The following is a 17,316-nucleotide window of genomic DNA, read 5'->3' as shown; positions in this document are numbered from 1 at the left end:
TCTTTTTTTCTATGGGTATTTCCGGTTTTATACATCGGGTTATCGATATTAATCAGATTTCTATTATAATTATTAAACGCCCATATCTTAGCCGGTAAGCAGTGTTAGGAGGTAAGATTTCATTTTTTTCTTAGTTATAGTATATACTACCATTTTGCAAAATTTAAGAAAAATTGAAAGGGGTCGGGTTGAAACTTTGGTTGATTTGATATGGAATTCACCATATCTTAGTATAATTTTTAAAAAATCAAATTATTAATATAAATTAACAAGTATAAATCATACACCTTATTATAATAAAAGAAAATACAGGGTTTCCTATTCAAAAAAGGAAAAGGTCCGATCAAAAAAGGAAAAGTGTCAAACCAAAAAAAGATCTAATCAAAAATAAAAGTGTCAAACAAATAAGGAAAAGGTCCAATCAAAAAAGGAAAAGCATCAATCAAAAAAGGAAAATTCCGATTCAAAAAAGAAATATCGTTATTTTTAGAAATAATTTTTTTTTCTTGTCAATTTTTCTTAAATTTTTATTATTCCTTCTTATTTTATTCCTAACTTTTTGCGATTATCCTTATTTTTCATATCTTTTCTCAATTTATTTTTCTTCTCATTTTTGTATTTTTAAAAATAATTTATTAATTTTCCCTGTTATTTTTCTTCACTTTTCTACTCCATTTTTTAACAATTCTTTTCTCTTTTTTCATCCTACATAACAATATTTTGAGCTTTTATGAATTTTTCTCCTTATAAAATAGATCTCTTTGACTATGTTCCATGCAATAGCATTATTAGAGTTAAATTAAGAATTAAAGATTGATTTTATTATGGGACAGTAAAATCATCTGCAATAGGAATTGGTAAATGAATAGGAGATAAGTCTTACTATATTGCTTTTAATACTTCAAGCAATTAGGTATATTATAACCATAAGTTTTCTCCATTCCAAAATAAGTGATTAGACATTTATAAATATTTATCTAATAGATTTATTTTTACCATAAACACTCATTCGATTTCCTTCACTATTGGATGAATATAAATTCTCATTAAAAATTAATTACCAATTAAAGATTTCACACATGGTACCAGTTTGCTCTATCACTTTACACTTCCGCCTTTTCCAACTCTACATGCTCACTCGACAACAATCATAATTTCCCTCTTTCATTTTCGGCTACCTTTAGCCATCAAAATGGCAACGAACATCGAGGAGGTGATATGTATAAAACCTTGAGAGCACTTGAAGAATGTCATAGAATGAGACCGAATAATATTACGGGTACAGATTAAAAATTTTAAGAAAAAAAATGAAATAATGTGGCATTAAAAAAATTATAAGAACTGGATGGGAGAGTTATAGATAACAATAAAGGGGAAGTGAGATAGAGCTCTACATTGCATATATACATGGATTTTGAAATATCGAAAAATTCTAATTTAATATTTTTATTATTTTTAGTTTTATTATTCCTTTCCAGAGTATGCCTCGAGGGACTTTCCGATATAGACAGAGGCATCGAATTCGCCTTGAAAGCCGTAGATTTGTGCCAGCAATACCATCAGCAACAACATACCCACCAACCATTTAACAACCGAAATTCTGATTTCTGCGAAGGAGGGTCTAACTCACTAAGCTCTGCTCGAACGTATAACGCTTTGGGGTTAGGTTATTTTTACAAATCCAAGATGGCAGATATAGCTTATTCTCATCCTCAAAGAATTAGATACTTACAGTTGGCCCTCGAAAATTTTAAAAAGTAATCCATTACGTAAAATTATCAAGGTGAACATTATTTGGCAAAAATATATATTACAACGACGAAAAAAGATAATGGTTATTACTTTACACAATACGCACCTCTTATCTTTTAGTAAATATATTTTTTTAAGTTAGTGCATTATATATTGCTATAATTATACAAGCATAAAATGATTAAGAATAGCTTAGAATCAAAAATTTTACTCAAATTAATAGAGTTGGCCTGATTAAATCAATTAATAAAAATCACTTTATAAATCAATTCTATTATTTGTTTGTATAATTTAAATGATTGTTAGTTTTTAGTTTAAATAAAAACATTTTATTATAACTCATTTAACTATATTTTACATATAAGTTTTAACTAATTACTAAAAAAATTTATTATAAGGACCTTATATGCTGTGATAACCTTCTGAAATTTTTTTTTGATATAATAAACTAAATTCCTATAAAACTTGAATTCAATGAGATATAAAAAATATCTAATTATTTCTACCCTGTTTGGTAAATATTGATCTAACATTTTGTAAGTAATTTTAATTTATATGAAAATCAGGGTGTCGAACCGAATCACGAAACAGGAAACTCGATATAATTTTCTAAACCGGTTCTTAACGGTTTACAAATTTTATTTTAAATGATTGCCATAATTTATAAATTAGTACAAATTTATATGTGGTTATATGTCACTTAATTTATTATTTCTTATGGATGTTTTATAATAAAATAAGGAAATTAAACATATTTTTATTAGATTGTTAGTTGTCAACAAAATAGTATACATGATTAATCTTTAAAATTTACAAAAAAAATCGCAACTAACCGATATTAATCTGTTGTAAAATAACCGAAATTGAAATTAGCTAAAAGCCGGAATTACCTATTGATCTGATACCCAGATAAAATATAAAAATAAAATAGTCTCATTCTTAACATTGAAATTAATTTTGCCAAAATTTTTAGCAAAAAATTTTTGAAGATCAAATAAATTGAAGATATTTTCGTAAAAAAATAATTTTGAGCACGCTCAAAGAAGATTTTTGAGAAAATGAAAAATTTTTTTGTAAAAAATCTTCTTTGGGCATGTTCAAAATTTTTTTTACAAAAATATAATACTGGAAAAAATTTTTTAATTTTTTTTTACAAAAAAATCTTCAAATTGTTTGATCTTCAAAAGAGCAAGGATATTTGAATTTTGAGCTAATGTTAAACCTTGCCTTAATAAAATATTGCTACTTACTTTAACAAGGTTTATTCATAAATTCTACCAGAAAAATGTTTAATATAATAAAAATGAATGCAATAAATTTTCCTCGGGGGAATATTTTCCTACAGGTTATATTTTTTAAGATTATTTTAATAATTTCTATAGAATATAATATAGATATTAAATCGTGATTTAAATCAATTTTTTATTTTTATAAAAAATATGTTGCTCACACATAAAACTTTATCATTTTTTTGCTAAGGTATATAATAAGCTAGAGAACTATAGGTGGTCTACAAAGCTTAGCCCATTAAGAATTTTTGGTAAATTACCCCACCCGTTATAATTTTTTAAAAAAAACTAAACTATAATTTAATCAGAACTTTAGGTCATCAGGACTAAGTCATAGGGATGGATTGTTAAATATTTTTTGTAAAAATATCTCGACAAGAGTATTACGTGAAAGCTAATTATTCATCGTTATCGTCATTCTATGCCTTAAGAGTGGAGGATGGGGGGGGGGGGGTAAAATATTTTTTTATATAATATTTCGAAAAAGAGCATTCCGGAAAAAATTCGGAAATACGCCTTAGTTCTCATTCCATAATTCTTTGCAAGTTCCGAACCCTGAATTATCCTTGATTTTTTAAAAAAATTTTATCACAGAGCTCTGAACATAGACCCCCAAAATTTGGATTTCGCATTCAACTTAGCTCTACAGCACGCGATATTGAGGCAATTGCCTCAAGCCACCAAACTGGCGGAGCTTTGTCTAGTCACCGAATTGAATCATTTCCAGGCTTGCCATTTGTTGATTTTACTTAAAACAGCGCCTTCTTTCCCTCGTTCCACTTTAGCGCCAAGATTTTTAAAAGTTTTCATATTTCGATAAATTCTGTAAGCATTAATAATTTTTGGTTAAAAACAAAAATACACCGCTACCATCTTTTTTTATCCGATACCTATATTAATTAACGGTATCCGCCGATGCTAAAAAATAATAATGTAGTATATATTATTGTGAGAAAAAAGATATATTTTATCCAATATTTTTATTTTATACTAAATGATTTATTATATATATGTAAATTTAATTTAAAGTAAAACTAATAGTAATAGGAAGAAAAAAATTAATAGCACCTTTTTCTTTTTTATCGGTTTAAAAATTTGCATATGATTATTTTTATTTATAAATTCATAGCTTAGTATAGAATAAAAAAGAATCATTTTTTTAATTTATGAAGATCTTATTGTATCGATCGTCCTCTGATTTTCGGCTAAAATTGAAATTATTGGCCTATACCAAAAATATTAAATTATAAATTAATGATTGAATGATCTCTATGATATATCCATACTTGAGTGATTAAAGTTCTAAATTATGCTTAATCTACCCTTTATAAGAACTACCCCCCCCCCCACATTCATTCATTGGCTTTATATGATTTGACAGATATTTCCGACTACCCTTACGTAAATGAAAATATAAAAAGGTTTAAGTAAAATTAACATGAAATATCTTTACAATGACTAAATAAAATTGTAGAACAAATATTAAAATAATATCATTATTTTATTTTGTCCAAGCAAAAAAATAATAACTCAGCTGGCTATGAAACGAATCCTTTGTTAGACGATTTACGGAGGGGACAGGACGAAAAGCATAATCTAAAACAGGCACTAGAATTGGTTGATTCCCTCATACAACAGTGCCCTAAAAATTTTAAGTTTATATAATTTTTTCTACTAGAATATTTATTCTTATGATAATACCGAATTCATCAAATCTTTGTAACATAATTGTTTATTTAAAGTCTATTGGTAGGGTTGGCCAAATGAAGTTTTATATATTTAAATCGCTATTTCAATCAAATACTAATATTTTAATTAGAGAATTAATTTAGATTGAAAAATATCATTAATAAAAATTTGCCCAGTATAATATTACCTTGCATGTAATTGAATAATATTCAAGAGACTTTGTGAGAAAATTGTTCAAAAATACATATTGATGACATGATCTGATTTGATATTTTGTCAAATAAAGATTCCATGAAACGTGTCTGTATATACATATTGTTTTTTAGAACAACTAGTCGAGATTTCTATTTTCGTCGAAAAGAAGATCCTAGTTAAGATTTTTTTCTAAAACGAATACTAGTCTCTGAATTCCCTAATTCAAACAAATTAACTGCCAAACCTATTTATAATTTTAATTTCTTGACTATTGATCAATAAAATAAAATGATGGGGGTTTTATTTTGTAACTGTTATTTTCCAATTAAGTGTCCAAATGTATTAGCCTTATTTATAGCGCTAAAGGTAATATTTGTTCATTCATTAATACCTGTCGTTTTCAAAAATCTTGATTATGAGTTTTGTGTTAATTGCTTGATGTATCCCTAAAATCAAGAAATTTAAGAACCCTTACCTTTTCTATTAGAAGTTAGTTTTTAAATTAAATATGCTTTAACCAATAAAATGACAGTAATTTTTTCTATGGAATCACTTGTTTATAAAAAATTATTATACAAATAAAATAAGCAAGATAATAATTTTTTATACCTTCATCGACACATTTCTTATCCTATCTTCTAAACAAGAAATATTTTTTTAATTTATGAACTAATGAGATTGAAGCGGCAATCGATTGTAGCTAATTTTATACCCTAACACCAATTTATTATCTATCCAACTAAAAATCCTAGCCAGATCTGACCCATTATATAAAATATGTTTTGAGATGAAATAATTATTATAGTAAATTATTGAATAATGGTTAGTACCAGGATCATCTAATTTGCAAATATTTACATCGTATTCATCATCAGCTTCATTAGAAGGAGTGTTTTTATCATTCGAAATATATTCCAAATAAACTTAGGAATGATAGGAAAAATAGTTTAACAATTAAATTCAAATACCAATGTCTGATATTTGCGATTGAATAGAATATTATTATTGGAATCTTATTTTTTTAATTTAACAAACTGATTTTTTTTGTGTTAAAAAATATTTATAGCTTTACATAGAGATTAACAATATAATATAGAAAAAATATTATAGACAAATGTTTAGTGGGTTTATAATTTAAATCTTCGAATATTTAGTGATTTCTCACTACATTGAAACTAAAATTAACAATTATTTTATACTTAATATCGAAAATTTAAATAAAGAAAATTTAAAAGTTAGTATTTATATTTTAAAAAGTTAAATTTTGGACTAATCAGTGTCTATTTCTTTCAACTTATTAAGTATTTTGAACAGAATAAGTAAAATCATATTAAAATATTGATTTAAATCGAGGTGATTTTAATCAAATTGATTTTTATTAGCGCAATTCTACCTATTAGCCAGGTGTCAGGTGTAATTCGCTAGAATGGCATTACTTAATTTCTTAAAATATTGGTTTTCCCCACATCCCCTCTTAAATCTAAGAAAGGTAGTTTTTACTTATCCTATACGTAAAAAAAAGATTGTAGTGAATTTTTTATCATTTTATTTTTACTGCATAGGCTATTCTCTTATTATTTTCGCAAATACATTATTAAAATGAAATATCTCTTGTATTAATAACCGATTTTTTTTATTTTTAGAGAAGAGATTGAAAATTTATAAAATGTCATTCCCCATTAATTTAATAATCCCTTTTTTCGCTTTATGAAATTAGCTTATACTTCACCAAAGCTGAAATAGAAGGTAAACATTTCGGTTATGAGACGGCGCTCATGACATATAGAGCCATGCTCAATATTTGGAAGGAAATGAGAGACAGATATATCGAAAGGTTAAATATTATATTCTTAATTTTGAGATATCAAAAGATTCTGAGTGTAACTCAATCAAGTTTATAGATTTTTTAAAAAAATTTAATCAATAAAATACAAAAAGTGAGTTAAATAATGATAGGCTCCATATACGCGTTATGCAATGGGACTTGAAAATCGCTTTTAATTTATTTTCACTCTTGGATCACCGTGAATTTTTTTAAGACTTTTCGCTAGAACCACGATTTGTATCGATGGGCACGAATATAAAATTGTTTAAACCAATGTATTCTCATTTGAGTCCAGCTCTTAATATTGGAGATCCTTTTAAAAGGATATATAAAGAGGTTCTAAAAGCCTCTAGCTAATAAGATTTCATTTCCATAGAATCATGCCAACGTATCTGATATTATTTATGTCAAGACCAGTAAGTATAGACGTACGGAATGATTGATATCAATGACCATTTGAAAGGATGAAGGTATGTTGGCGGAGTGAAAGGTCTGATTATAATTTCACGTGATGTCAATTATATCGGCTTTTAAAATCGCATTGAAGAAATGTTGACGGAGGCTATCGATTTTAGTGTAATAGCTATTGTTAAGTCTGATTATCTCGCCTTTTAGCTCGATACCCATGGCAATTTTAAGTTCTTCGTTATCTATAACCCAATATTTGAACTTGGAATAGCTTCAACTCATTCATCGTTTTTTTTTGTGTGGAGGCAAAATTTGAGGGTTATAGCTTTATGGAGTTAAAATGAGGTTAAGCAATTGTTTAACATTTCGTAATTGAGACTTTATGAAGTAAAAAAACTATACCAAATCATCCATATTTAAAAGGCGTCAATGCCTGCAACTAGTGTTGTTAAAGACCTTTATTTGTACCGATTTTTAAGCGGCTAACTCAATATTTTATTCAGAAAAATATTACGCTAACCTAAAGATTCAGCTCATAGATGGCACAAAGGTCTAGACATCTATTAGCGAAATCTCAAGGTTTAGGCAATATTTTTCTACCTAAAATATTGAGTTAGCCGTTTTTAAAAATCGGCTCAAAACGAGTTATTACAACACTACCTGCAACCATAATATGGGGAAATTTAAGCTTGAATGGTGACTCTAAGACATCTTTAAACGAAATCCAATAAGATATATTGGGTTCTCCTCTCATAGAAATTGGAAAAAAGAAAAATTAAATCAAGTAACAAAGAATAAAAAAGAAACGTTAAATTTATTTATGATGACAGCATAAAAATGTTTTTATTTATATCTAGAGAATCCGAATATTATAATTTAGTCAAAAAATGGGAACAACGATCTAAAGTTGACGTTTATGAAAAGGAAACAAGTTAAATGCGAGTTTTATTCATATTAAATTGAATTACTATTAATCTTTCGTATTCTTTCATTTTTAATGAGAAATCTTCTTATTGGAATTTATTAGATGCTTCTCTTTACGGCGGAGGAACCTTATCATTTAGTAAACCTATGGACCTAGCGGCTACTTCTGAAATGATATCATTGACGAACACGCAACAAAGCAACGATAGTTTTAGATCTCACCATATGAGTAACTTTCAAGCTATACAGTTTCACGTTTGGCTTAAAATAGGTTTTTTTTTAAATCTTCCATTTAAAATTATACTCATGTTCGTTTACACCTGACTGAACGCGGGGTATGACTGCTAATTTGCAGGGATGTGAACCCTTCGACAAAAAAAAAGGGTCCGGGTTTGGGTCTGGTAATAAATTTAAAAAGGACCTGGGTCCGGGTTCAGAGGAAACATAAAAATAATGACATTCGAAATGAGATAATTTATATTTTAAAATTTTATTCAATCGCACAATCATGATATCTTCTAAAATATCATCCTTCAGATTTCCACGTAAATTAGACAAAATATATTTCAACGATGAAAATCCACGTTCTACGCTTACCTAAAATAGATAGTCATTTTTATAATACATAAATTATTGTACATGTGTCGCCGGTACAGCCATGACGATTCTAGACAAGGTATATAATTCTGGATATATTGAAGAATTTTCCTCCCAGAATTTTAAAATGTTTGCATCTCTATTTATTCTCATAACTTCCGAGAACTTTTCTATTAAAGATACAATAGATATTTTTTGCTCCTTTCTATCAGATGATAATTTAATTTTTTTTCTCTATCTAATAGTAAAATTTCCAGATCATCAATATCGTTATCATTATCATTGTTATCGCTACAACCAGTAGATATTGTTGTAACCTCCAATATATTGTAAATAATAGAGTTTTGGGTATGCCATAAATCTTTAAGATGGACTATAGCCATATGTTTTTGCTCACTACTTAATAAAACCTGATATCGCGGGTCTAAATATATCGAAGCATAACAACACTATTTTGTAAATATTGTTGCTCTCTTATTTTCGTATTTTCTAATACTTCATTTGAAAAAGAACTTGTTAATCTCCCTAACTCTAATCGACATCTTAACCATATGCCATAAAAATCCGATAAACATAATTGTTCTGCTTGCACTCTTAATGTTGTTATTTTTAAAGGAACCAGCACACTAGTAAGCTCTTTTACTTGATTCCAATCATCTTCTGACAAAATGATTTCACATCTCCTATGATTAAATCATTACAGAAATCTTTCTAACTTAATAATCGCTCTAGCATCATACATATAGAGGACCAACGTGTTGTGCAATCTAAAATTGCCATTTGCCTTTTCATGGATTTTAATATTCTAACAATTGTGGGAGTTCTTAAATATTTTACAACATCCCTTGATTTATCAATTATAGTTTTAAACTGACTATTTTTTAGGGAGATTCCACGAAAAAAATTAATAAAATTATAAAAATTTTATATTATTTTTTTTAAAATTAATTTAACACCCTGAACCCTTGGACCCTCCACTTTTTAAAAGGGTCCGGGTCCGGGTTCAGCCAAAATACGAGGGTCCAGGAGGGTTCGGGTCCGGGTTCACATCCCTGCTAATTTGATACTTTAAGACCTTGGGCAATTTCTTTTAATATTGCTATTTACATATTCTTTTATGGTATTGAAACTCTTCTATGTAGTTTGATAAATTAATAATTTCCAATGTTATATTCATAGACGTATCCAAGATTTCTTATAGAGGGAGGGTGGGTTTCGCATAAATTTTATCAGAGGTTTTTAGGTACACTTATTAGAATTTTGGGTTTTCACTTTTTTTATATATAAGTACTTTTCTAAAAAAATTTGCTCTTAGGTACACTTATTATTATTTTGGGTTTTCACTTTTTTCTATATAATTACTTTTCTAAAAAATTTTGCTCTTTTCATTTATTGTTTATAGTGATATATTGGAAATCGGAGGGGGATATTGGCATAAAATGATATTTAAGAGAACAGGCTAATTACCGATAGGGGGAAGGAAATTTCCCACGCGCCTGGCTTTGAATCTTTCGAGTCGATAAGTAATTTTTTAACTGCAAGCAGAGCAAGGTTTACTCGAATTATTTTTAACTACAGTGTTTTTCTGCACCAGAATACTGTCATCAACGTATATCGAATTTAGTTTTAAAATATATATTTTATTTTATACACTATATCTTTTATAAATATTTATTTACAACAAATAAAATATAAGGGTCAACTATTTTTTAGTTAGGTTGCCAAATAGTTTAATTATTAAGGATAGAAAAATCAAAGCAAAAAAATTAACGAAAATTTTTAAATAGAAGGACAAGAAAAAAAACAATGCCACCATCATCACGGGAACAATGGAAAAAATTTTTTAAATAACAAATATATCAGTTAATTTATTTTCTTATTTTTTTCACTCTTTAAATTAAAATGTGCTGCCATATAAATCGCATCATGTGTACGACAACCTTTTATTGCTAGAGCAAAGGGAAAATATTGGAATTTATAACTGTAAATTTTAATCAAAGCACATTTTTTCTTCAAGTAGCAGCAGACTAGAGGATCATAATATAAATTGTGTAAGAATGATAAATGCTCGAACAAAAAGTGATTATATTTTACTTCTAACAACATCATGTAAGCACTCACTCCCTACCATCTTGTTCTTAAAATAAATCCAACCAATTTATAATAATTATATTTGAAATTTCAATTTACCTTTTTATCTAATAATTTATGTTTATCATATACTACAGCTCAATTGTATATGGATCAACAGCTTTTAGAAGACGCTTACATGGCAATCAAAGAAGCGGAAGAAATTTCTAGAACCTCTCATCATATTTTAGACATGGTAAAAGAAGCAAATTTCAAATAATTACCCTAATTGTGATTTGTTTCTAAAATATTACTAGAATTTTGTAGTATTTTTCCGGTCCTGTCCTAAAAACGTTTTCTCGTAAAACGCGTCCGGTTTAAAAAAGGACCGATTTTTTTTTATTCTTAAATATTACAATATATTTTTTTTCTCCCAAAAAATAATTATAACAAATATCTTTTAAACACGCTCCATTAAATCCTTTATTTTCTGAAAATCAACGTATTATTTTTTCAAATTTGAATCATTTTTAGGTGGCATTTATAAATTTTTAAAAAAATCTTATTTTAGCGGAAGTATATTCCAACATATGAGGATACCTACCCTATGATCAGATAATTTTACCATTAACTTTATCGTAATTTATATAAAGACATATATGAAGTTCATGGCAAAATTTTCTAAAAATTATAGAGTAGGTATTCTACATAACATGGCATGGTTCTTTAAAAACGACCATTTTTAAAACAGGGCTAATCAATATTATAAAAATATTGCCTGATTTCGAGGTTTCGCCAAAAAAATCGAAGTTTTTAACAATTGCATGGTGGAATTCAGTTTAGATATCAGATTTTTTTTTTTAAAAAAAAAAGGAATTTTTACAGTTTGTGCAAAATATGATATAATTTTCGTATTTCTATCTTTTTTTAGGAGGACACAACTAAATATTCATGATGCCCTACTCTTTACTTATTTAAATAAATTTTTGAACACACATCAGTATTTATTTGAGTTGGCTATAGGCTTACATGTTACACATTAGTCAAATTGCCAATATTTTTAAAGCACTCTTCTATATCAATTTTTATTTATTATATTTAAAAGTGGGGTAAATTTTATATGTGCCTCGACGATGCTCAGACCGCCAAGGAGTATTTCGAAAGTTCTCTATCAATCAACCCTAATTTTGTGGACGCCTTACAAGATTTAGTTTAAATTTTAATTGATATTTTATTCCTATAGGCTTTAATTAAATCAGAAATCTACAGATGTCGAAATTTCAGGTTTAGTCTGAATAAAAAAAATTATTTCCAAGCTCAACTTAAATTTTTTTGAACCAGCCAGAATTCTTATTTTTGATCATTACGACCATGCCCACAACTTTTTGAACCTTGTTATTTCGAATAATTTTGTCTATATTTTGATCAGAGGGAAATTGAAAATATAAATAGCAGAAAATGATTATTAGACGTTCCATTATGATTAACCAACAGTTTATTTGATATGAAATTTTTTTAAAATTTAATCAAATTTTTAAGCCCATAGCCCTGATATTTTTCATACTATTTTTTGGCTCGGGCCGAGTTCCTGATATTCAGGCCCCTTATTACATTATATTAGCTATTATTTTTATATATCTTATCGGCAATGTATATATCCGACAAAATCAAACCGCACTTAAAAAACCCTTTTAAATAAATGATTTAAAGTTATAAATTTTAAATATGATTATTTGATTTTATCAAATATGTATTCAAGTATGTGTAAAATACCTATCCCATAAATTTTAGAGAATTTGATCACAGGATCTATTTAGTAATTTTAAATTTAAATACTAAAATTACATGGATTGACTGAAATATTAGCCAAAATTGTCGGTAACATATATACTATCTCACTTCAATGATATTCAACCACCCTTGTTTTTTATCATATATTAAGGTCCTAATTAATAAAAATATATATATGATATTAATTTATATTAAAATTTATTTTTATAATTATAAGAAAAATATAAGCCTTTTGTCACCTTATGCATAAATATCCGCCCACTACGCTAAGATTAGTGTTGTTAATTGGTTGGTTGTGTAAAACCCAGACCCGGGGTTAGGGTCTACTAAGCACGAACCCCGAGCACAGTCCCGGGCTTAAAACCCATGGTTCTGATGAATAATGCAAGCGTTTTTTTCTACCTTTCTGAAGTCAAAATATATACATTTTTACTATAAGCTCTTTTTAGAGCCATCGATATTCCCATAATTTATATTTTATTAATATATTTTTTTTTAAAAATTGTTATTTTAATATATTTTAAGAATAAAAAAAAAAAAAATTTTACACTAATTAATAATAAAACTTCAAAAATATAAAAATACTTAATTTATTTTTAAAATTATAATTAAAGTTAAATTTAATAAAAAAAATATTTTCTTAAAAATCTTTTTATCTAAATAACTAAAAAAAATAATAATTAATAAACAACTTCAAAAATATTTAAAAAAATGCATGTGACTTTTCCATTTTTCATCACAAATTATAAATTTACAACATAATTTCTTTTTATTATTTAAACATGCATAACATTTAATCTTTATTTTTTGTCCATATTTAATTTCAATATGTATTAAATTAAAATAAAATCTTACTTTGTTTACCCCCTTTTATTTATTGTATATTTAAAAATAATAATAATACTCATTTCCCTTCACTGTATTCGGAAGTTATGAGGGGGAGAAATTTGTTTGTAAAAAATAATTATTCATATTGTTAAAAAATTAAAAGAAATATTTTTTTTTATTTATTAATTTTTAATTATATATATTATTTAAAAAAAAGAACGGTCACTGTTGTAGTCAGGCTTGTTAATCGATCCTTTTAAAAAGATCGAATCTCACGATCTTTTCAAAAAAGGAGGATCGAAATCCAGGATCGACTTTTTTTTAAAAAATGGATCACGATCCTTTTCTTTTTAAAAAAAATTGTTAGATGCTGATACATTTACAAATGTATCTCGAACAGGAACTGAGTTAAAAAATTTATTGAGTTGATATCACATCTATATTTTAGATTTTAAAATCATGTACAAATATATAATTTAATTTTTTTATCACATAAGAAAACGTGGGATCTTATTCAAAAAATTAGCTACAGATTCTTAATTTTATTATTAAAAAAACGAAAATAAAAATTATTTTTTAATTAAGATCATTAGGAAATACTCGTCCTCTAGTTGATGAAATTAAACAAATCCGGCCAGAAAGTTCTATCTAAGAACTAGGATCAGGATGGTATAGCTGAAAATAATGGTTCCATGTCAATTCAGCGAAACTTTTATCGCGAATGAATTTTATAGCGAAACTTTTATCGCGAATCCACATTAGCGAATACTTTTCCGCGAAAACAATATAGCGAAACAAATATCGCAAATTTTTTATAGCGAAACCTTTAATGCCAATACATTAGAGCGAAATTTTTATCGCGAAAAGTTTATAGCGAAGTCAATATCGCGAAACATAAATCACGAAGACAATATAGCGAAAACTATCTCGCGAAATATAACGCGGCTTATTATTATTTTTTTATTTTATTTATATTTAATGTTAATATTTTATTTATCAACAAATAAACATATTATATGATATATATTTTTTATTTATATTATTATATTATGAAATGAAATGAAAAATAGATTTCTTTTATTTGATATTTTTTTAATAAAAAAAATGATATGCTACTATTGTAATATTTTTGTTACAGTTTATTAGTGATTTTCAGGCCCAAAATTTTAAGCAAAAAATATTAAGTACAAAAAGATTTTTAAACATATTTTGATAAAAATTTTAAATCTTTTTTGAGGAATTCTTTTGTGAATTTTATTATAAATAAACAATCTTTTAGGTGAAATCTTTTATAGATTTTTTTATCATTTTTGTAAAATTATCTATTTTTTAGGTATATTAAAAGAGGTGGGTTTTCTAAATAATATTTATTAAAAATATTTTTATTTAACTTATTTATGTATATGATCTTTTTAAGGAAAATAATTTAATCTGACAATTTTTATTTTCATTATTGAAGATGTTCCTTGGAAAAATGACAATTATCATAGTATTTTTAAACATATTAAATTTTCTTTAACGGTAATATATATTTTTAACATGTTAAATTAAAACTTTAATTAAGATGCACCATATAAAAGTGGCAATTATCATAATCCTTATTTTTAAAGTTTTTTAATTTTTTTTTGACGTAAATCGGTTAAAATAAGTATTGTTAACATGTATTAATAAAACTTCAGTGAAGATGCACCCTAGATAAGTGACAATTGTCATAATCTTTATTTTTAAAGTTTTTTGAATTATTTTGATGCAAATGGGTAAAAATATATATTGTAAACTTGTTAAATTAAAATTTCTTGAAGATGTACCACAGAAAAGTGACAATTGTAATAATCGTTATCCTTTTTTGACGTATATGGGCCAAAATAAGTATTGATAACATGTTTAAATAAAACTTCAGTGAAGATGTTCATAAGATAATGACAATTGTCATAATCATTTTTAAAGTTTTTTGAATTTTTTTGACGCAAATGGGCAAAAAATAAATTGCTAACATGTTTAAATTAAACTTCAGTGAAGTTGTACCATAGATAAGTGACAATTGTCATAATCGTTATTTTTAAAGTTTTCTGAATTTTTTTGAAGCAAATGGGCAAAATAGAAATTGCTAACATGTTAAAATAAAATATCAATGAAGATGTACCATAAATAAGTAACGTATAATCGTTGTTTCTAAAGTTTTTTGAAATTTTTTGATACAAAAGGGTAAAAATATAGATTGTAAAAATGGCAAATTAAAATTTATGAAGATGTACCATATAAAAGTAAACAATTGTCATAATCGTTATTTTTAAAAGTTTTTAAATTTTTTTGAAGCAAATGGGCTAAAATATAAATTGCTATCATGTTAAAATAATATTTCAGTGAAGATGTACCCTAGATAAGTGACAATAGTCATCATCGTTATTTTTAAAGTTCTTGAATTGTTTGACGCAATTGGACAAAAATATAAATTGTTAACATGTTAAAATAAAATTTCAGTCCGAACAAAAAAACAAATCGATATTTTCATTCTCATAATCGTTGCTCCTTTTATCCTGCTTAAAATTTGAATAAAATATGCAAAGATAGTTGTAATGTAACCTATGTTAAATTCTAAACTTTTAAGATATGGATTCACAATCTTATTCCTTTAATTAATAAATTTTAATTCTACATTATAAAAATGTATAACCTTGCATTCACAGTTAGCAAATATTTTTGTATACTCGTGGCAAAATAGTGCTGAGTCTGAATTCAAGGTAGGATTTTTATATAAAGAACTTAAAAACCATATGAATATTATTTAGTAATATGATAGAATCAACATCCTCTAAATTTAATTTTAACATTTTATTATGGTTAAAATGGATTACAATCTATATTTTAACCCATTTACATCAAAGAACTTTAAAAATAACGATTTTAATAACTTTTCAATGGTATATCTTCATGAAATTTTAATTTAGCATGTTTACAATCTATATTTTTACCCATTTGCAACAAAAAATTCAGAAAAACCTTATTAACAACGATTATGATAATTGTAACTTATCTATGTACATCTTCACTGAAATTTTATTTTAGCATGTAAGCAATTTATATTTTTGCCCATTTGCGTCTAAAAAATTCAAATAATTTTAAAAATAACGATTATGACAATTGTCACCTTTCTATGGTGCATCCTCATGAAATTTTAATTTAATATATTTACAAACTATACTTTTACCCATTTGCGTCAAAAAAATTACAATTGTCACTTATCTAGGATACATTTTCATTGAAATTTTATTAACCTGTTAGCAATATTTATTTTAGCCCATTTCCATCAAAAAAAGTTATAAAATAACGATTATGTATTTGTCACTTTTTCATGGTACATCTTCATGAAATTCTAATTTAACATGTTTATAATCTATATTTTTATCCATTTGCTTTAAAAAAATAGCGATTTTGACAATTGTAACTTATCTCGGGTACATCTTCACTGAAGTTTTATTTAAATATGTTATCAATACTTATTTTGGCCCATTTACGTCAAAAAAAGTTTAAAAATAATGATTATAATAATTGTCACTTATCTAGGGTACATCTTCACTGAAGCTTTATTTAAGAATGCTAGCAATATTTATTCTAACCCATTTTGGTCAAAAAAATTCAAAAAACTTTAAAAATAACGATAATGACAATTGTCACTTTTTAATGGTACATCTTCATGAAATTTTAATTTAACATGTTTACAATTTATATTTTTACCCATTTACAACAAAAGAATTCAAAATAAACAACGATTATGACAATTGTAACTTATCTATGGTACATCTTCACTGAAATTTTATTTAAACATGTTATCAATACTTACTTTAGCCCATTTACGTCAAAAAAGTTATAAAATAACGATTATGACAATTGTCACTTTTCTATGGTACATCTTCATGAAATTTTAATTTAACCATTTACAATCTATAT

General features: G+C 26.1%; 1 protein-coding gene across 1 annotated transcript in view; it reads left to right on the top strand.

Annotated features, from left to right (window-relative positions):
* Positions 1-17,316, top strand: part of LOC135924282 (tetratricopeptide repeat protein 7B-like) — a 57,903-nt gene that overhangs the window by 24,733 nt on the left and 15,854 nt on the right. The window contains exons 12-20 of the mRNA XM_065459337.1: positions 1,071-1,279; positions 1,460-1,757; positions 3,636-3,843; positions 4,557-4,696; positions 6,643-6,759; positions 8,016-8,089; positions 8,186-8,353; positions 10,908-11,005; positions 11,855-11,959. Of these exons, the coding sequence (XP_065315409.1) occupies positions 1,071-1,279; positions 1,460-1,757; positions 3,636-3,843; positions 4,557-4,696; positions 6,643-6,759; positions 8,016-8,089; positions 8,186-8,353; positions 10,908-11,005; positions 11,855-11,959 (1,417 nt within the window). The remainder of the gene's footprint in view (positions 1-1,070; positions 1,280-1,459; positions 1,758-3,635; positions 3,844-4,556; positions 4,697-6,642; positions 6,760-8,015; positions 8,090-8,185; positions 8,354-10,907; positions 11,006-11,854; positions 11,960-17,316) is intronic.

The sequence above is a fragment of the Gordionus sp. m RMFG-2023 genome, chromosome 2 (assembly GCF_954871325.1).
Source record: "Gordionus sp. m RMFG-2023 chromosome 2, tfGorSpeb1-WG-v2, whole genome shotgun sequence".
Taxonomy (NCBI): Eukaryota; Metazoa; Nematomorpha; class Gordioida; order Chordodea; family Parachordodidae; genus Gordionus; species Gordionus sp. m RMFG-2023.
Note: the sequence above shows the minus strand (reverse complement) of the source record. Positions and strands in the feature narration are given on the sequence as shown.